Source organism: Dendrobates tinctorius, unplaced genomic scaffold (genome assembly GCF_039654945.1).
Source record: "Dendrobates tinctorius isolate UK_male_01 unplaced genomic scaffold, ASM3965494v1 ptg000086l, whole genome shotgun sequence".
NCBI classification, from domain to species: Eukaryota; Metazoa; Chordata; class Amphibia; order Anura; family Dendrobatidae; genus Dendrobates; species Dendrobates tinctorius.
The window spans coordinates 56,810,023-56,831,911 of NW_027361754.1; the positions used below are offsets into that span (position 1 = coordinate 56,810,023).

A 21,889-nucleotide genomic window follows, 5' to 3' on the forward strand; every position below is an offset into this window, starting at 1 on the left:
TTATCAGAACACCCAAAATTACAATGAGAGGTAAGCCCGATACATACAGTAGATATCACATATTGTTTATCGCGAATCCTGTGTTATCACAGCTTACCTCCTCCCACTCTCTTCACTAGATACTCTTTTCTCAGATTAGAGCATGCTCAGATAACACTTCTCTACAAACAAAAAAAAGATTCTTATTCCATGTGAAGAACAGGAAGCAGGCAACTAATATTGAACCTAATGGCCAGTTTGAAAATTTGCAATCCTTTTGATAGGTGATGGTCACAGCTCCAGTCGTCCCCCTCCCTGCACAATAACCTCTTTACATGTCTATAAAATAGGGAGTCGGAGCTAGTCTATTGCTTCCTATTTTCATGTGGCTGCTGAAAAATAAGGAGTATGAGCTTAGCATTAGCCTTAGAGGTCAGAGTAAAAATATACTGTATATATATTTAATTAGATAATTTTCTGATTACACATTCCCTTTAGTTAATCCTTATGAGGTCCGATGGATAATATAATGGAATAGGTTCCAATCAGATGTGGCCAATTGATGACTTATAGGAAGAAAAAAAAAAATCACTAGATGGAGGAATGTTTTCTGCCGATGGTCCAAGCAGATAAAAATCAGCGATTTAAAGAGAAGATCAGATAGAGATTAATACCCAGATATTTAACAGTCCTCTCTAGGTCCCTGATCTCTTCATATGATGGTATTGCATAGTGCGAGATGTGACATAGGGATAAACTTGAGGAGCCTATAATCCTCAAGCGGTAACTAAGCAAGGGCGCTCACTAATCCGACCCGTCCAGGCCGAGGGCAGAGCCCCCCCGAGAGGTCACAGAAATATAGGCCATTATAAATTAATTTAGTGCACTTTGTCCCAACATGGAGGGCAGATATTAAGGACACACTATATTCAACCTCTTTACTGTGGGCGCAGGATGCGTTACTCTTCACCGAAAACCAGACATAAGAAAGAGAGGCACATAAGAAGTAAGGGAAAGACGAAGAGACGCACTCTGAAGACTGTCAGAAGGGGAACGGACGTATGTTAAAAAGAGTAAATTAGTAAATGCAATGCAAATGTGCAAAGAAAGATAGGAAAATTTCATCTTAATGTGATTTTAGAGACTGAAGAGACGTCTAGACACCATCACCGACTATTATAAAGACAAGCACCCCATTCATGATATAATATTTTGTGATCTAAAAAAAATGTAGGGAATCTACCAGATTATTGTAGGTCAGTCCAGAGGAGAAATGTGCAAACTCACAGCAATGGTTCACAAATGTCCCCTATAATCGATCCTTCCTATCTACTCTCTGGCTGTGAAGAAGTTAAGACAAAAGCACAACACTCCTAGGCAAAAGGGTACGGGAAGCCGAAAGTTCATGTGTAATTAGCACAGTATAAGCACCAGGAAATAGACAACCTCGAAATAGGAAAAGTGCTTGATATGTGGGGTCTCTACAGATAACCCCACGCAGCATTACAGCAAATTGCTCTGAAGCCCACCCCACTCCCAAAATTTAACATCCACACCTCATTCTTCGGAAGATGTTACAACAGAACAGTCCCCTTTAAAATGCATCAAGACCAGAACCCTACTAAGCTAGGCAGCGAACGCAAACAAGGTCCCTGAATATAGAAGTACCTTTCACTGGCTCAGTCGGATCCCCTTTTACCCTAAATAAATAAATAGCCAGGCAGTAAAGAGGCAGAAGAGCCGAGGGTTTTCCCACTGACTCCGTCATCTCAGTGTCTGTTCTGATCTCGATAACAAAGGTCTAAAAGAATCACAGTTTGTAAAAGTGCGAAACAGTACATAAAATAGGAACACGTCAGCTTTCCTTTTGCTCTTGGCAGTGATAAGGACATAAACCGGTTCAGAATATTGGTCCAAACCATTAAAAAAAAAACAAAAACAAAACAAAACATAAAAAATAAAAAGAAATAAACATTTTGGTTTAGTTGTGCCCCTGGTCCACAAGTGATTTTTCCCTCCCCTGATGCCAGAAGACAATCCCCATGCAGGTTTCCAAAAGGAAAAAGAAAAAAAGGATGCCAAGAGCAGCTAGTGGAAAAAGTTCAAAAAAGTAGGGATCAGCTGTGCCCCCCGTTGAGGGACTTTTGTCTCACTAACACTCATCTATATTAAGGCAGATGAATTCCTGGATGCACTTCCTGTACTGCTGTTCTGTTGGACTGTTGCTGGGATATTGACCTGGTTGTCCGAATGGCCCCTCTGCTTCTCTCATCTCCTCGTTCATCCGAGCAAGTCGTAGCCTGCGAAACAAAATTTTTTTAGAGTGGGTTGATTCTTAGTACAGTAGAGAAGAGCAATTCGATTAATGCTGCAATCCAACTGGTCCTCCGTGGCCCAACATCCTCTGACTTTAACCAGGCCCCATTTTACTCCCTACATCCTCTAACTTTTACCAGGCCCCATTTTACTCCCTACATCCTCTGACTTTTACCAGGCCCCATTTTACTCCCTACATGGTACATGGTGCAGAATGATTCCCATCCCATGCATGAGACCGTGACAAAGATGTGCAGTACTGTCAGTGACCGGCTACTTCATCCTAAATGTGAGAGGGAGCGCTATCGAAAGTCCTTCCTTCCTGCTGCAGTTAGGCTGTATAACCAGCACTGTCCAAAACGGAGAACGACCCAAACAGAGAACTGATAGATCCAAAGTTGTGATAGTCCGGTTATATCTTTTTTTTTCGTATATGTACCTACCTACTGTCAATGTAATGCCTTTATGCATCTGTATCTGTACTTGTTCCTGCCTTGCTGCTGTAATGCTCTGAATTTCCCCATGGTGGGACGATTAAAGGACTATCTTATCTTACATCCTCTGACTTTTACCAGGCCCCATGGTACTCCCTACATCCTCTGACTTTTACCAGGCCCCATGGTATTCCCAACATCCTCTGACTTTTACCAGGCCCCATGGTATTCCCAACATCCTCTGACTTTTACCAGGCCCCATGGTACTCCCTACATCCTTTGACTTTTACCAGGCCCCATGGTACTCCCTACATCCTCTGACTTTTACCAGGCCCCATGGTACTCCCTACATCCTCTGACTTTTACCAGGCCCCATGGTACTCCCTACATCCTCTGACTTTTACCAGGCCCCATGGTACTCCCTACATCCTCTGACTTTTACCAGGCCCCATGGTACTCCCTACATCCTCTGACTTTTACCAGGCCACATGGTACTCCCTACAACCTCTGACTTTTACCAGGCCACATGGTACTCCCTACAACCTCTGACTTTTACCAGGCCCCATGGTACTCCCTACATCCTCTGACTTTTACCAGGCCCCATGGTATTCCCAACATCCTCTGACTTTTACCAGGCCCCGTGATACTCCCAACATCCTCTGACTGCTATCAGGCTCCATGATACTAAGACGTTACAAGGTCTAGTAATCACCATGCAGGGTGCAGAAGTGAAGACTGGAAGCCAGGGTGGTTTGGATTGGACGCCTGGCCAGGGCCGCATGAATCAAACTGCTCATCCCTAGTATATATGTAACATTATAGATACACACAGCGGGTGAAACAAGTATTTAACACTTCACCAATTTGCTAAGTAAATATATTTCTAAAGGTGCTATTGACATGAAATTCTCACCAGATGTCAGTAACAACCCATTCAAACCACAAAAGCAAAGGAATCAAACCATAGCTGTCCATATATTAAGTTACAGTATATACACGTGTATAAGCCGAGTTTTTCAGCACTTTTTTTGTGCCGAAAACACCCCCCCCACCTTATACACGAGTCATTGTCCCAGAAAGACGGCGGGGAGCGGGTGAGCAGCGGGGACACAGAGGCAGGAGCCAGCGGCTATGGCAATAACTATGCCCGCTGCGGCTGTATCTGTACCTGCTGCTAAAGAGAAATGAAGATTCACTGCGCTGGCAGTGAATATTCATTTCTCTTATAGCGTGCACAGTTACAGCCACTGGCTTCCAGCACACATCCTACTTACATTCCCTGTGCACCCTCGCTGCATCTCGTTACGGTGCCAGCAGCTCTTCCGGCCAAGCAATCACGTGGCCCCGCTCATTAAGGTAATGAACGTCCCCTGTCTCCACTCCGATAGGCATGGAGTGAATATTCATTACCTTAAAGAGTGGGGTCACGTGATCGCTCGGCCAGAAGAGCTGCTGGCGCCGGAACGAGATGCAGCGAGGGTGCGCAGGGAAGGTAAGTAGGCTTGAAGAGTTTTTTTTTTATATGAATCATGCATACAAGGATAGGAATGGGGAGCCATGCGCCCAAGGACAGGGACGGGGAGCCATGCGCCCAAGGACAGGGACGGGGAGCCATGCGCCCAAGGACAGGGACGGGGAGCCATGCGCCCAAGGACAGGGACGGGGAGCCATGCGCCCAAGGACAGGGACGGGGAGCCATGCGCCCAAGGACAGGGACGGGGAGCCATGCGCCCAAGGACAGGGACGGGGAGCCATGCGCCCAAGGACAGGGAAGGGGAGCCATGCGCCCAAGGACAGGGACGGGGAGCCATGCGCCCAAGGACAGGGAAGGGGAGCCATGCACCCAAGGACAGGGAAGGGGAGCCATGCACCCAAGGACAGGGAAGGGGAGCCATGCACCCAAGGACAGGGAAGGGGAGCCATGCACCCAAGGACAGGGAAGGGGAGCCATGCACCCAAGGACAGGGAAGGGGAGCCGTGCACCCAAGGACAGGGAAGGGGAGCCGTGCACCCAAGGACAGGGAAGGGGAGCCGTGCACCCAAGGACAGGGAAGGGGAGCCGTGCACCCAAGGACAGGGAAGGGGAGCCGTGCACCCAAGGACAGGGACGGGGAGCCGTGCACACAAGGACAGGGACGGGGAGCCGTGCACACAAGGACAGGGACGGGGAGCCGTGCACACAAGGACAGGGACGGGGAGCCGTGCACACAAGGACAGGGACGGGGAGCCGTGCACACAAGGACAGGGACGGGGAGCCATGCACACAAGGACAGGGACGGGGAGCCATGCACACAAGGACAGGGACGGGGAGCCATGCACACAAGGACAGGGACGGGGAGCCATGCACACAAGGACGGGACGGGGAGCCATGCACACAAGGACAGGGATGAGGGAACAATGCATACCAGGCTTATACTCGAGTCAATAAATTTTCCCAGTTTTTCGTGGCAAAATTAGGTGCCTCGGCTTATACTCGGTTTGGCTTATACTCGAGTATATGTGTAATAATAAGAAATGACAAAGGGAAACGTATTGAACACTTGAAGAGAGGTGCAAAAGTCTTAGTTACTTAATGGTAACTGGATTTTTCGGAACCTATAACAGCACCACGAGGGCGGATCCCCTCACTCTCTCGAGGTGCATTCATAGGTGATCGATAAAAGCCCTGGGAAGTTATGACACCAACTAAAATGTATTAGAAATCAATCCTGCCATTTAGTGAAAAAGAATATCAGATGGTTAAACTGATGGGCTACAAAAAGGTGTCTCATTACCAAGGTGCCACACAAGAAACATCTCATGATGGGTAAAACCAGTAAGCTGTCTCAAGACCCTCGCAACCTTATTATTGAAAAACAAACTAATGGCATTGGTTACAGAAGAATTTCTAAACTACTGAAGGTTCCAGTGAGCACTGTTGGGGCCATAATCTGGAAGGGGAAAGAACATAATTTTACAATAAACCGGCCATGACTAGGTGCTCCCTGCAAGATTTCAGACAGACGAGTGAAATTAATTATGAGGAGCTGTCCAAGAGCCAAGGACCACCTATAGACCGCTACAGAAAGACTTGGAATTAGCAGGTAAAATTGTTTCAAATAAAATTACAGTATAGGTAATGCCCTTAATCTCCACGCTTACCATGCAAGACTCAATTGCTGAACAAAAAGCATGTTCAAGAAAGTTTAACGTTTGCTCAACAACATTTAGACAAGCCTATGAAATACTGGGAGAATATAGTACCAACATCGACCTCTTTGGATGCCATAATACATATGATATTTGGAGGGCGAAAGGCACTGCATATCCCTCCAAAAACACTATACCAACAGTGAAATTTGGAGGCGGGAACATTATGGCGAGGGGCTGTTTTTCAGCATATGGCACTGGCAAACTTTATATAATTGAAGGAAGGATGAATGACTAAATGAACAGAGACATTCTTGATAAAAATCTGTTGCCATCTACCAGGATGAGGGAGATGAAAATAGGGTGGACATGTCAGCAAGACAATGATCCCAAACACACAGCCAAGAATTGGTTTCAGAGAAAGAAAATAAAGCTGCTAGAATGGCAGAGCCAATCACCGGACCCAAATCAAATAGAAAATGTATGGAAGGAGCTAAAGCTCAAAGTTCATAGAAGGAGCCCACGAGACCTTTAAGATGTGAACAGCGTTTGTGTGGAGGAATGGGACAAAATTACACCTGAGTAATGAGCGACTGTGCTCGGATACGGCGTAATCTGTGTATGCTTGTGTGCTAATTGAGGGTCTATTTGACAGCCGCAACAAATGCAGAGATTGCCTGTTAGGCAATCCCTGCATGTGCTGAGGCTGTCAAATAGCCGTTAGACATGCACGCACAGGGACTCGAACATATTTTTCGAGCACACCGAAAACACTTGGTTTAGCACAAGAGCATGATCAGATAACACCTTATCATAGCACATTCATTCATCACTACACCTGAGCAATGCCTGCGACTAGTTTCTCCTTACAGGAGGCTTCTTGAAGTGATCATCACCAACAAAGGATTTTGTACAAAGTATTAAATACATTTCAGTAAGTGTGTTCAATACTTTTTTGACCACTTGGGTCTTAATCTGTACTGCAGTTTATGTTTTTCTGGTCACCCTGTATCAATGCTGTAAAAATTGTCCACCATTTGTTTAATGGCATCAAAACATGTTACAAATATTTTGATATCATGATCTATATTGTTACACGCAATTCGGGTGAAAATGTGTATGTTTTTCTGCCATCTTAAACATCTTCCAGCAACACTTAAGAATTATGTTAATGAATTTCTGGTCTTATGGCATTCATGCAACACTTGTTGTAAATAATACAATTATCTTATTGGGGCACCTAAGTGCAGTAGTTACTCTGTAGATAATCTCCACTTTTTAATATTTGTATGACTTTTTAAATTATTGTTTCCAATAAACATTATTTGATTCTACATTTTGGGTTTATAACCTCCTTCTCTTGTAGGTTTTTGTAGTTCTCTGACGTGCCCTTTACTAGGAATAGGATGCGAAGTGTGTGTGGATTAATGGGCCAATATCACACCTGAGCAATGCCTGCAACTAGTTTCTCCGTACAGGAGGCGTCTTGAAGCTGTCATCACCAACAAAGGCTTTTGTACGAAGTCTTTCAATAAGTGTTTCAATACTTTTTTTCTGTGTCATTTCTCATTATTACACAACTATGGCTTCTATGGACATCTATGGCTTCATTTCTTTTCCTATGTGGATTCGATGGGTTGTTACAGACACCTGGTGAGAATTTCATGTCAATAGCACCTTTAGAAATATATTTACTTAGAAAATTGATGAGGTGTTCAATACTTATTTTACTCACTGTATATATTTTTTAAGGATATGATAAAGAGGACACTCACAAAGTGACAATATCTGCATTAGCCGCCTGTACAGAAATACTGAGAGGATCTTGACCATCGTCATCCACGGCATGCTGATTGGCTCCTCGTTTCAAGAACAAACAAACCTGACTAAATCGAAAGAGAATTTTAAAAGGATCGTCAGAAAAAACATATTTCATGGCTGACACACTGCACACAAGGGCCTGGAATCTATACGGTCTTTATACTTACCCAGTGTGTCCTAGATACGTTGCATGATGTATAGGCGCTCGTCCTCTAATATCAGTCTGGTTTACGTCGGCGGCATTCTGCAGCAGGAACTCGCACGCTATCAGTGAACCCTAGAAAGAAGGCAAAAGATACAACATAGCTCAGGATGAACATTGAACCTGTAATAAAACAACTGGTTTTATTACATAGTGGGTGATCAGGTAAGAGGTCGTATACAAACATAAAAATCGAAAAATTTGAAGCGTCATTGCATACCCCTATTACTGCCTGAATTAGAGGCGTCTTGCTCTCATCCTCATCGTTCACCCAGTTGACATTAGCCCCATTGGCGAGTGCTTCAGCCATGATTGGCAGGTTCCTTGCACGAGATGCTTTGTACATCAGCAGCCCAGGGTGTAGCTCCCGCAGGTCCTCCGGATCAGACGGCTCCTGCTCGGTCTCGGCTTCTCCACTAGACTCTTCTGAGACCTCACACTCTAATGCCAAAACAAAAAAAAAAAGTATATAAATTCATTTTACTTTATAAAACATTACTCTTGCTTAATTCTCATATTCAGGTTTAAGTTAAAAAGAGTACCTAAGCTTTAATTAACTTATATTTTTCAACATTTTGTCCAGCATGAAAAGTTATGAAAATTTGCAAATCACTGCAATAGGATTCTCTTTATTCCTGTAAAAAATTGCATGGAAGTGGTTTCCCCTGTTTTTCCCCCAGCCTTCACCTGCATTGATATCAGAATGTACTCATTTGGTGCATAGATGATGTGAAAGTGTCAGTTCCAGTACCATCCAGAAGAGGGGTTTGGAAGCCACTTACATGCAACGTTTTTTCTTTGTACAGAAATTAAAACAAATCGCCTAATAAAATGATTAACAAAGTTTAATAATTTTCCATGCTGGACAAAAAAAAATAAATTGTAGATTACTCTTTAGGTGAATGCTCACCTTCCTCTGTGACACTGTCTACAACTGAGCCAAACACTAGGACATCATTGCTTCCATCTGTGCTTCCTCCCAGGCCACTGTCGCTGCTTAGACCTGCGGGGCCAAAAGAAAACAAGCCAAAAACATGTTAAAATAGGGCAAAAGATGTGAAAACTAGAAGAGTAAGAGACAATGATTTTTCACTAACTGTATGAGCAGCAGATGTGATACCGCCAGTAAGATCACTCTAGGAGTCTAGTTCTCTTTTATAGTGGCCCAATAATAAATGACATGCATTGACCGCTATAGAAGAGAATTCAAAATCCATAACGTAAGACCGCAAATAATGTCCCAATAGCTATAATCACACAGATGCTTCCCCAATGAACGTGTACAGTCCCATCACCTAAGGATATGGTCTGTGCGCTGTCAGTGTGCAGCAGCGAACTGACAGTCGCTATGGATTATAAGGAAATCCTGCAGCTGCTATGGGGGTTGTTAGTTAATGGGGTGCTGTCCAGATTAGTCCCATCCCCTCTGCTACTGGGTGGTGAAACCCTGTGCAGGACTTGCCTATAAAGCAAGTAAGAAGGTGAGGAACTGGCCAAACATTTGCAAAAGGACTTAGGCGACACACATTTTCAGGTTGTGAATATTTAATTATTGATGGGATAGGAGTTAAAGGGTGTAATGATAAGATATGACTTCTGGAACCTTCCAGAATCTTCCATTCTCTGAGACTTTGCCTGTCCCATAGCTGCAAACGCCCCTTCCTCACCCACAGCTCTGTGAAATCTGAGATCCCAGTGAGGATTCTTTCACCTTCCCCCTTAGCCAGGAAAGGATTTCTTTTGTTGGAAGCACCATGCGGCTGGATATAAGTATGGGTAATATTCAAGAGGCTGAATCTCGAAAACCATACGCGGCAGACATGAAAATTACATTTCTGCAAAATGCATCAACCCAGCGTTCTGGCCCATAATTTTCATGGTTCCAGCACCCACAGAAACCAAGAGCTGGATTTCTCCTAAACGGTGTGACATAATTACTGCATGTTTGGTCTTTAAAGGGGTTGTTCGGGCTTTTCACATAATCTCAGTGCATATCTGGGCTGCAGAAGTAATTTACCTTCTGTGGCCAGTTTGCAGGGTTTGCTAGATATCATCTCTTGCTTGTAAGAAAAACGTCCAGGGGGGGTGTGTTCTGGAATTGAAATGAGAACTGGTCGTTTCCTCCTCAATAGTTTCACTTTCCATAGATCACTGTTCAGCGTGTGTCTGGGGGAGGGGCAGCTGAGTGGTCCTGCTCTCTGCACTGAGGCTGCTAGAGGGGGAGGATTTGTTACTGTGTGAGGAGGGATAGGCTTCTTCATGTGGACGGGGAGGTCCTGTTGCAATGGAGGGTGGGGTTGTTGCTATAGAGGGCAGGTTTTTAGTAGAGTAGGAAGAAACAACCTGATCTCATTTCAATGCCAGAACACACCCCCCTGGACGTTTCTCTTACAAGCAAGAGATGATATCTAGCAAACCCTGCAAACTGGCCACAGAAGGTAAATTACTTATTGTCAGCATTCTGCAGCTCAGATATGCACTGAGATTATGTGAAAAGCCCGGACAACCCCTTTAACTATTGTCTGCGACAGGCTAAAGAGAATGATACCATGTGCATGTTTATACGAGGTACCCTCTGCGAGATATAGTCATTATAAGTTTTGTAGTCCGAATTGTAACTCCTAGAGCAGGGGGAGGAACATGCCAGATGGCCCCTTTTATGATGTCACAAACCCAAAGCTATATGGTATTCCCTCCCAAAAATCAGTCATTCGAGCTGGAGGTTTGATGCCAAAAGGACTCCAGATGCAGGGCGACATGTGGCCCCGCCTCCCCACATGGTTAGCCTAAAGACCATCTAAGCAACTGTAAGTGTTGAATCTCTATGTTAATCCCTTTTATTTTGTATATGCATTGTACATATCTAATGTCTCAACTCTGTAACATCTTTTATCTGTGTAATCACTGCCTGCCTTTTTGGGAATAAATTATAAAACTTATTAGTCTGTCTTCATGCTCTAAAAATGAACACGTGCCTTTAAGATAATTGCTACTGAATTGGGTTGGCTTCGAACCCCTCTATTAAGTTTATAACTTAATCAGAGAAACTCTGGAGCTGGAGGCGGCAAAGTGTGATCTGGGCCCTGGGCACTGCTGAGAGTGACGGAAGGGAGTTTATAAACTAATTGGGTGGCTGCGGCCAGAGCATTTTATAATTCCCTCACTGCAGCGTGCCGGGTGGCCCGTCCTTATTGAAGTAGCAGGCCGGCGACCAATTATCCCGGATATGCGTTCTGGTGGCCTAGGGTATTCTTTTGTGTCCTTGCGTATGTTGTACTATTCATTTTGGGTCTTAATTCCTCTTATTCCACTGTTATTCATGTGATAGGAGCGTCTAGGTGTTCTTGCTGTGATTTTAATTTGTTTTTGTGTTTGTCTTTTTAGTTATCACATACTTATATCCTTTTTGATACCCATATCTGCATATGGGTCGGCTCCTCGATGTGTTCTCTAGCTGGTTTTTGGATCAGCAGTCCGCTGTGGAAGTTACTTTCTATTGGATATGGTACAGTGCACGGTCTCCAATACGTGGGAAGTACTCCGATGGAGCAATGATGACCAGGATATTTAAAGTTCTTGATGGATGGAACATCTCCAAACCCGACCAGTCACTTTTGAAGAGATGTATTTGAGTGGGAGGGGATGTGGTTTATATTATTTTGTTGGTCTCTTGGGGTCAATGTACCAATTTTATACTCACTAATTAAATGTCAGTTGGAATAATATTTTATATATATTTTGTGTGATGTTCGATATATTTACAGTGCTGTCTGCTATTGTACATATGGAGGTCCTAGTCCTGATATTAATATGTGATATTTATGCCATTCATATTTATGACCAATTATCTTTTCCGACTGTCATTATGTAGGGTGCATTTTATTAAAAAGGTGCCTTGAAGATTTGAAATCTATCCTCTAGAGGGGTCACTATAACTTAGTGTGATATTATGAGTTAATTAACACCACCAATATGGTGGTTAGTAATAGGTCTCCTCTAAAATGGCGCTGATTGTGTGCGCTTGCGCACTATGTGTGGGCTAGGGATATATTATTTTGGTTATTATATTTTAGGGTTATGGGTATTTTTGATGAAATTATATATATATAAATATTTGTCCATATAACCTGAGTTTATACTCCCTAATGTATGTTCCAATGTGACCGAGGGCGGCACTACGATTTGTTAGACACCACCATCATGGCTGATTGTAGTGAGTCTCCTTTAAAATGGCGCTGATCTTGTGCGCATGCGCGGTGTGTCCGACTTGGGTACGCGATGCTCCGGCCATCACTTTAGAGGTCACACGCATTTTGATGACGTCTGAGTGGTGATTTCACCACATATGCGTGCGACTCATTGATGGCGGCGGGTCATGGCGCGAGTGCCGCTCGGCCTCACTGGGCATGCGCCATCCTGATTGCCGACACCGGGGATGCTGTAGTTATATATGGGTAGGCGATGCCAGACAGACACTTCCCCTTGAGAAAGCCGTGGCGAAACGCGCGTCGGGGTCGAGCGAGGTGTCCCCCCTCTCCTGCAATCCCACTATGGGTAAGTGACATTGGCAATAAGGACTTTGGGTATGATCCCGGTACGATTAAGTTTACTCTTTGGAGCCGCACTTTGTTATTTATCTTGGTATTATTTTGCATGCAGCACCTCTGTTTTCTACATAGAGACATAGTCCGGGTATATTAACATAGTACACATGGGTGATCTCTGTGCATTGATATCTTCTATGTATGCGGTTTTTTTGGGCCTTTTGTCATACTTATTATTTTGTAGGGGTGATTCCTTGCTCTGTATCTGGAATGCTTTTTCTTATATCACCTTATATATACTTATAAATGTTTGATACTCTTTTAATATGAGATAATAAAGACTTGTTTTTATTTTGTTCATACTTGTGTCTTGTGGATAATGGTTACTCTAATTTCTTTCTAAATTTGCAATTATCCCAGATGTAGTTCCCTGACTGACCTGAGGGTAAGGGGGGCGCCAGAGAGCTGCGAGTTCCAAAGTGGAACTGAAACGTTTTGTGAAGTATTGTGGGCAGTGGCGGGACAACCAAAATAACCCCCCTGCGATAAATTGTTAGGGCAAGACTAGCTTGCTGTTTTTTATCACATGGTGCCAGTGGTGGCATAACTAAGATAAGCCCCCCTTGTGCCTGTGATAGCCGTGTGTCAGCAGTGCGTCGCATCCCTCCATCCGTGACATAACGGTGGGATCGTGACAAAGGGGTAGTCCCATCTCCTAGATCCTATCCCAATATGTAGTAGGTGTAATAATTATATTAGCAAATACCTCCAAATAGAAATGTAGTATAGTTTGTCCGATAAGCTAGCTGTGGCCAGCAGTCCCATGGAGAATGAATGGAATAATGGCGCACATCTAGGCATTTCAGGGCTCCACTCGCAGCAGCTTGATCCCCCCATTACTTAGAAAGTTATCACCTCTCTATAACTTTCAATGTTGGGAATAAGAGAGAAACATGGCATGTGGCATCACAATGGGGGTTTAATTTGATTATTTATTCATTTTTTGCTATGGGACTCCCTTTCTTCTATGTATGCCAATGTCTGTGACCACACAATACAAATACCCCACAGACAACATATTGTACGCCATAAAGTTGCTATAGGTACAAAATAAACATTGCTCCGATGATAAAAAAAAAATACACATTTCTATATTTCATGACCAAGCCTGACATATTCTAGTGATAATAACTAAGCTAATGCTAAAGGGTCCATACACGCAGGTACATTTAAATGGTCAGTGCAAAGTGACCCGACTGCATAACGTGTTCACAATGGACTGAAATCATTGCTACAATATCTCTTGTATAGGTAAATGTACGTCTTTCTCTTGCCGCCGACCTTACCTCCATCCGGGAGGAACGGCATAGCGCTCCCACCGGGCTCAGCGCCACTGCCAGTCCACGGTGCAGCTGGCAGGGGGTGCTGCGCAGGAAGCTGGTTGGCACCTAAGAGGAAGGTGAGGGCATAATCAATTTAGGAACACAATCTTGTGTCTCTAATTTACTAGCATGATGATGAAACTACTCATGCAAATCACTAATGGAGGTGAAATTTAAGAACAACAAAAAAAAGCAGATTCTACAGTATAGGATCATATAATAAAAGGAAAAATAATATATGATAAATTTAGTTAATGAAGGTAGCTTAAAAAAAAAAAAAAAATCACATGCTAAACATTGGGTGTCATATATACAAAAAAATAAATAAAATAATATGCAGTGTTGCCCATAGAAAAGGACAAGCGACTGTCAAAAGCATCAGCAAGCATCTAACCGCTGTCTCGAATAATTGCATTTTATTCATTGCCCACACAGAAGGATCCTGTGTAGTGCTAGTGCCGGAGCAATGCGGAGATGGTATCTATAGCAATTGAATGACGCTATCAAACATTTGATTCTTCCCTGTATAGGATATGACATAAGATTTGTAATATGCGTGGCGTTAAAATCTCTCCTTAGTTACAAGATCTACGCAGAATTTCACAATAGACCGCATTCGTTATTACATAGATTTATTTCCAAGACCTGATGAGGCTATTTTACTTACACCGAAAAATCCATGTCAGAATAGCTGTACAATCCTTCAAGAAATTATAACAATCTCAATTCACATCGGCTATCTGACAGATCCTAAGTGTCCCTCCTCTCTGCTTAGTTCTCACCCTGATTAGTACAAGCTGCAGTTGTCAGTCAGAGACTTAACATACCTTGGCTCATGATCTCTGTCATTCATAAAACACTCATTTTAATATCAGGATTATACAGCCAATCCGACATGGATTTTTTTCAATTTAAGTACACCAGCATCCTCCGGTCTATCGACCTATTTAAGAATGTATATGTGGTTTGAATCATAAATTCTAATGACAGATCCGCTTTAATGCTCTAGCGTTTTTTGTTTTACTGACAGAGGTGTCCTTTCATAGCTTGTTTCTAAACCCGCTTTGTATGTTTTGTTTTTTGTAACTAGATTGCAGTGATGACTGCCTCTGTCAGATGACATATTACAGTTATTTGTCAGTTATAGGCTCCCACATAAAAAAAACAAAAACAAAATGCTAATGTATACTTTTTTCCCCAATAGTGCAAGATTGCCTTAAAGGGGTCTTCCCATCTCCAAGAGCCTATTGCCATATTTAGTATTATTATTATTTTTATTATTATTAATAATAATAACAATAATAATAATAATAAATAATTTCAATTAGAAATGTAGTATAGTTCTTCTGATACGCTATTTTGCTTACCCCATGTACAGGGCATTGCAGTAGCTTATGTATCCATTGTTACAACCAATCATATAGTGACAGTTAGTTAGTTGTTAGTGGATACCATGGATACCCAAGGTCCTGCAATGCCTGCACATGGGGTAAGCGACATAGCGAATCAGAAAAACTATACATTACTAATTGGAGGTATTTGCTAATATTATTATTATTACACCTACTACATATTGGGATATGATCTTGGAGATGGGAATACCCCTTTAAACATTTAATGCAATTCAAGAAAAGTGAAGAGCGGACACCTCTGCATATTATACTATTCCATACGTTAACATATAGGAGAGATTTTACTAAGCACACATATTCAATCGCTACATGGAGATGGATTTAGCAGATGGAGAAATGTAACAGTGATTACTTACTACGTGGCCCCGAGCCTGTGTCAAAGTAAGAAAAGAGGGAGTCTAATTCATCTGGGCAAAACAGGGAATCTCGACGGAATTTTCGCTCAAACTTTGCTGCTGGAAACACAGGAAACAAAAGAGGGTGAACGCACAGAGGCAACAACAAGTTAGAAGTATGGAAGACACAGACCACATTGGCCACCTTTTGTAGTACTATATAAGCATACATGTACACAAATAAATAAGTCCATGGGAAGAAAATTGACTATTAAGGTTTTAGTGTTACATATATTAAAGTTTTTTTTGTCATATTGTGATATTTATTTAAAAAAAAAATAAAAAAAAAATAGTAATCTTGCAATTTTTCCCCTTTTTTTTTAAACTTATATTTCCAGTCCTTTCAGAAAGAGTTTACAGCAGTTTTCTTATCATCAGAGAAAGGTAACCCCTTTAAAAGGAATCTGTCAACAGTTTTCACCCATGGAAAGCCCAATAATGTAGTGGCAGAGAGCCTGATTCCAGCGATGTATCACTTACTGTGCTGCCTGCAGCATTTTTTTTATAGAATCCCTGTTTTCTCTGCTGTAGATCTAGCAAAGCTCAGCTCTGTATACCCTGCCCACACCACTGATAGACAGCTTCCTGTGTGTACTGGGCATAGGCAGAAAGATGCCAATTAGTGCTGGGGGCAGGGCTACATAGATTAGCTGGACTGTCGTGCATGCAAGACCTAGTCCTTTAGCGATAATCCCTTACTGATAAAACACTGATTGTATTGAGACTACAACACACAGCTGAGTAAGTGACACATCCCTGTTATCTGGGTCTCTGCCCCTACATTATGCTGGTCTCAGATAACATAGGACCACTAATCACAACAGACGATGTCACAGCTGACCATCCTCTTTTCAATAACCTTTGCACACGCTCATTAGACGCTTCAATATAGGATCAAGAGTCTTTTCATTGTGGCTAATGTGCATGTGTTGATTACTGAAAGGAAGTTAGAAATGCCCTATGGGCCAGTGTGGAAATTGCAAAATTTCTATTTTTTATTTTTATTGTGACAGGAGAAAAAAAAAACACAAAACATTAGACCACTATATTTAATAGTGAAGAAATACCGAAGTGTTCTCTGGGCTAGTTAAAGGCATACCTGAGGAAAGCATGGCTGGAGACGTGTTTCCACCTTCATGCCTGTACTTCCTCCGTGCAGATGGAGCTTTGATGGAGCTGTTATTTCGCCGACATTTTTTCACGCTCCACCTCTGAGACTTCCGATCGTTTTCTAGGTCTACGCTCCCCAACCTCTTCAAGAACTTCTTTTCCACATACTTTGCTTTTATCCAAGCCTCTTTGTCCTGTCTGCAGTAACACAAGCTCTTTAGTCATAGAAAACAATCTACAATGTAATGGCATCCACGCAATCATATAGGCAAGTGCTGAATTATTGGGCTTTCTGGATTATCAGATGGCAAAAAAGTATATAATAACGTACTTGTACGGATATCAAACCTTTACAAGGACATTGCAAAATAAAACCTGAATTACTATTCTAGTATAAAACTTTGGGAGCATTTTATCAGTATTGTCTAATTGGCTCTATTTGCTCAGAGTCATGTATTTTAGTAATAATGTAACCAAGGACTTGATATTATAGTCTATTTTTTGCCATCTAGAAAGGTTGAAAACTTTAGCGTTTGCGGGTTTATTTTATATAAGTGGCTGATTATCAGGCGGCTCAGAAGTATATTATCCACAAGGAAAGCACAAATTGTAACTGCTGGCAACTGGCACTTGAAGAACTGGGCAAAAATGGCAGCTGGAACAGTCATGAGACATGCAGGCGTGGGAACTCTAACATATTATTCGGGCACGCCGAAGACACTGCTAGGGCCTGAGCATGCTCAGATAACACCTTATCCCAACACGTTCGCTCATCACTAGTATATACGTATAAACTGTATATAAAGTCTACGTGATGGTGCACTGTATCAATGGGTCAGTCCTCAGGGTTCACATCGACAGGTACAGTAATGGTACACCACCTTGAGGTCTACACACAATTCCTCAGTTACACGGGATCGGACGGCCATATTTCCTGGTCTGTATGTGTACAGCAGTGTCTGGATGAACCGTAGGGTCTCCAGACCTGAAATTACAGCCTCATAGGCATATGTAAGGCTGCAAATTAGGGTCACGACAACCACAATCAATCCGTTCACAGACTGTGAAATAAGACCTTAGACTAATTTAATAAGGCTATGTTCACATGTCCAGTAATCATCCGTTACAACGGATCCAGCAGCAATCTGCTGACAAACAAGATGTGCCAACAAAATTTTTTAGTCCGGCTAGAAAAAAAAAAATTATTCTAACTGGATCCGTTTTTTTTTTTTAACACTTAAGTCTATGGAAAATGGATTCGTTAATCAGTGATCCATTTTTCTTTCATTTCTAACGGATCCGTTTATTGCTTATTGGATCTGCTTTCCATAGACTTTAATTTTAGAAAACGGATGCAGCAGAGAGAAGGTATTTAAAAACGGATGAAAGTTCTGCCTGCACAACGTTTTTGTTAACCGATTGCTGCTGGATCCGTTCTAACGGATGATTACTGGTCATGTGAACGTAGCCCAAGCATGCACATATCTAGAAGTCTAGCCCCCTGTAATACATACCGAGAGCATCCAGGTGTTGGCTTTTTCAAACCTAGCTGTTCACACTTTGCCTCGTAGATCTGATTTATTGTGCTATTTCCCAGCTCACACATTAACTTGGGGGGGAGAAGAAGAGGAATGTCTTGTTAAAACGTCTAATATTCCGCTTTGCTAGTACTAGAATGCACTTTACAATGCTATGTCGTTACCTTAAGCAGCTCTGGTTCCCAGGAGTCCAACGTAAGAGAACGTACTTTAGAACAGTGCACCCCAAGACTCCTGCAAGACACAATACACGTCACAGTATTATTCTTCTGCCGGTCTAAAAATCAACACGAATAGATAAAAAACTAGACTCAGCCCAAACCACATTGTACGTATGCCATAAAAAAAAGTAATATTCTATTGTTTTCCATGAAGATGGGAACTCAACTGGATACTGTAGAGTCCTGGCGTGACGGGAACAGCTAATGAGGGCTAGCCAGCCAGACCCTATAGGATTATTCCAGCCTTAAACCAACTCTCATCATGCACCAGAAGAGACAATGCAGCAATGGAGCAATTATTTATTTTGATAAAAGAACTTTACTGTACAGGTGGCACTGCTATATAAGAATTTCATATAACTGGAATTAAGAGCACTTGCTTGCAGTCAGACGGCCATATAATTCGGACCGAGATTGGACCGTAATGCACGGACTGGCCAGCGGATCTCCCCACCCGAGCGTGACAGCTGCATATATTTCTATGCAGCTGTCATGCTCGGGTAGGGAAAGCCGCCGGCCAGTCCGTCCGATTTATATAGCCGTCTGGCTGCGCCTTTAGAGAGTCTGATAGTTAAGGGTCCAATGGACAGCAATCCCAGCTATCAGACCTTTATGGCATAGGTTTGTCCATAGTTGAAATACTCCTTTAAACAAGTGAAACATCTTTTATGTCCTGTATATTTATATTAACGCTCGCCATAAACTAAAGACATACCTGTGAATTCCTGAGCACTCAATGCAAAGCGTGATTCCTAAATTGATACTGGCCCACCGGGGGTCTGTCTGTCCACAGTCACAGCATTGGTCATTGCCAGCAATGCTCTGCACCCGCTGCAAGATGCTTTCTCCCTTGATGCTACGCTCCCTCGAGTCACTGGCAGAATCAATGCTACTAGTGGAAGGGGATGCAGTCCTGTCAAGCCTCTGAACACAAAAATACCCATCATGTCAAATAGTCTCTTGACCAAAATGTGTTGAAACAAAGTCAAGAACATGAAGAAAAAATAAGCCTATGTATGCAATATGTTATTCTACATAACCAACCTCTATGTAGTAGTTATCTGGGGTTTCCCGGTATGCGGAGGCAATGCTGGCTTGCACAGCTTGGATCCAGGATTGTCGTAGTTTCTCAGAGTCGGCTTGTAGCATGCAGCTCCTGGCAATTTTGGATATAGGAATAGTTAAAAAATCACCATATTTAGCAAGTAAATTTCATAAATGTGAGCAGAAGAGCTTACAGTCTGTTCTAATACCTTGAACAAAGACATGGCCGGCCTTCACGTCACTTACCGGGCTTTATAGTTAATCTTTCTACTTTATATTTTCCAAACCAAATGTTTAGTTTAAGGTAAGGGCCACACATAGATGAAAGAGTTCCTCTGCAACATCATACTGTTTATAAATGTGGTCGCATGCTATACATGATGTCAAATGACTAACATAATAGTTGCCAAAAATCTAAATCTGCTGGATATTTGGGGGTTGCAGGTCACAAGCGACTTTTCGAGCTTAGAATTTTAAAATAAGGAAATAAGTCTTATACAAATGAGTAGCTGCAATACTACCACTAAGTGGTGCTATAGTACGCAGTTATAATGGACTGATATTATAGCAGTAAAAGTTTGATGCAGTGCAAGAACTCGGGTGTACCACTTTAGTGCACCGATCTTTCCAGATGGTTTAATGGAGGTTCCAAAAAGCTAAATGGCAATGAAGCTGTAAAGTCCGAACATGTCACGCTGATGCCCCCCAGAAAAATCGTGACTGATATTTTAATTTGCATAGAGGCCATATGGCTCCGTAAGTAACATCTGCTGGAGGAGTCTGGGCAAGGGGTTCAAAGGATGAATTCTAACCATGTCTGGGGATCGTGACCTTGCCTAAATCACAGATTCCCTTGCTCCTGTGAGAGCCTGCACTGCACTATTCTAACAATTGCTGGTTTATACAATACAAATGAGAGCCATCTCATTAGCATTACTTTGCAAATGAGAGAGCATGGAAAGGAGGGTGGCGTCTTAGAAAACAGATGGCAACTTTAAATTCCAATGCAAACTTTATGTGAACATAACACATTATAATATAATATATATTACAATAAATTAACTTTACCTGTCTGATAGCAGGTACCATATGACATAGACACTTGGTCAAAATTGTTGGTAATGACAGAAAAACCAACAATGGTGACAGAAATAACTTGAATCTGACAAAAAGTAATAATAAATCAAAAATCTATGAAGATGAACAAATGAAAGCCAGACATTGCTTTTCAACCATACTTCCACAGAATTTAAAAAAAAATAAAACTCACGAAATAGGCCTGGACAAAAATGATGGTACCCCTGAAAATAATGTGACAAAAGGGACATGTTATATCGCAGTGTGACCACTAATTAGCATCACAGGTGTCTACAATCCTGGAATCAGTGAGTGGGTCTGTATAGAGGGCTATAGATACTCACTGTGCTGTTTGGTGACATGGTGTGTATCACACTCAACATGGACCAGAGGAAGCGAAGGATAGAGTTGTCTCAGGAGATTAGAAAGAAAATTATAGACCAACATGTTAAAGGTAAAAGTTATAAGACCATCTCCAAGCAACTTGATGTTCATGTGACTACAGCTGCACATATTATTCAGAAATATAAGATCCATGGGACTGTAGCCAACCTCCCTGGACGTGGCCGCAGGAGGAAAATTAATGACAAATCAAAGAGACGGATAATACGAATGGTAAAAAAAGAGCCCAGAAAAACTTCTAAACAGACTAAAGGTGAATTTCAAGCTCAAGGAACATCAGTGTCAGATCGCACCATCTGTCGTTGTATGAGCCAAAGTGGACTTCATGGGGGACGACCAATGAGAACACCGTTGTTGAAAAAAAAAAATCATAATAAAGCCAGACTGAAATTTGCCAAACTACATGTTGACAAGCTACAAATCCTCTGGGAGAATGTCCTATGGACAGATGAGACAAAAATGGTACTTTCTGGCAAGGCACATCAGCTTATGTTCACAGATGGAAAAATGAAGCATATCAAGAAAGGAACACTGTCCCTATGATGAAACATGGAGGAGGCTCTATTATGTTCTGGGGCTGCTTTGCTGCAACTGGAATAGGGTGTCTAGAATCTGTGCAGAGTATAATGAAATCTCAAGACTATGATGGGATTCTAGAGAGAAATGTGCTGCCCAGTGTCAGAAAGCTTGGTCTCAGTCGCAGGTCATGGTTTCTTGCAACAGGATAACGACCCAAAACACACCGCTAAAAGCACCCAAGAATGGCTAAGAGGACAAAATTGGACTATTCAGAAATGGCCTTCTATGAGCCCTGACCTAAATCCTATTGAGCATCTTTGGAAAGAGCTGTAACATGCCATCTGGAAAAGGCAACCTTCAAACA

At 42.3% G+C, this 21,889-nt stretch overlaps 1 protein-coding gene across 1 annotated transcript in view; it reads right to left on the reverse strand.

Moving 5' to 3' along the window:
- The window catches only part of ACAP3 (ArfGAP with coiled-coil, ankyrin repeat and PH domains 3), a 180,630-nt gene that overhangs the window by 16,916 nt on the left and 141,825 nt on the right, over positions 1–21,889 (reverse strand). Inside the window, exons 14-25 of the mRNA XM_073585429.1 lie at positions 19,528–19,639; positions 19,199–19,407; positions 18,427–18,496; positions 18,239–18,333; positions 16,714–16,922; positions 15,576–15,674; positions 13,772–13,873; positions 8,792–8,884; positions 8,102–8,322; positions 7,847–7,956; positions 7,634–7,744; positions 2,218–2,279 (exon numbers count right to left, since the gene is read on the reverse strand). Of these exons, the coding sequence (XP_073441530.1) occupies positions 2,218–2,279; positions 7,634–7,744; positions 7,847–7,956; positions 8,102–8,322; positions 8,792–8,884; positions 13,772–13,873; positions 15,576–15,674; positions 16,714–16,922; positions 18,239–18,333; positions 18,427–18,496; positions 19,199–19,407; positions 19,528–19,639 (1,493 nt within the window). The remainder of the gene's footprint in view (positions 1–2,217; positions 2,280–7,633; positions 7,745–7,846; positions 7,957–8,101; positions 8,323–8,791; positions 8,885–13,771; positions 13,874–15,575; positions 15,675–16,713; positions 16,923–18,238; positions 18,334–18,426; positions 18,497–19,198; positions 19,408–19,527; positions 19,640–21,889) is intronic.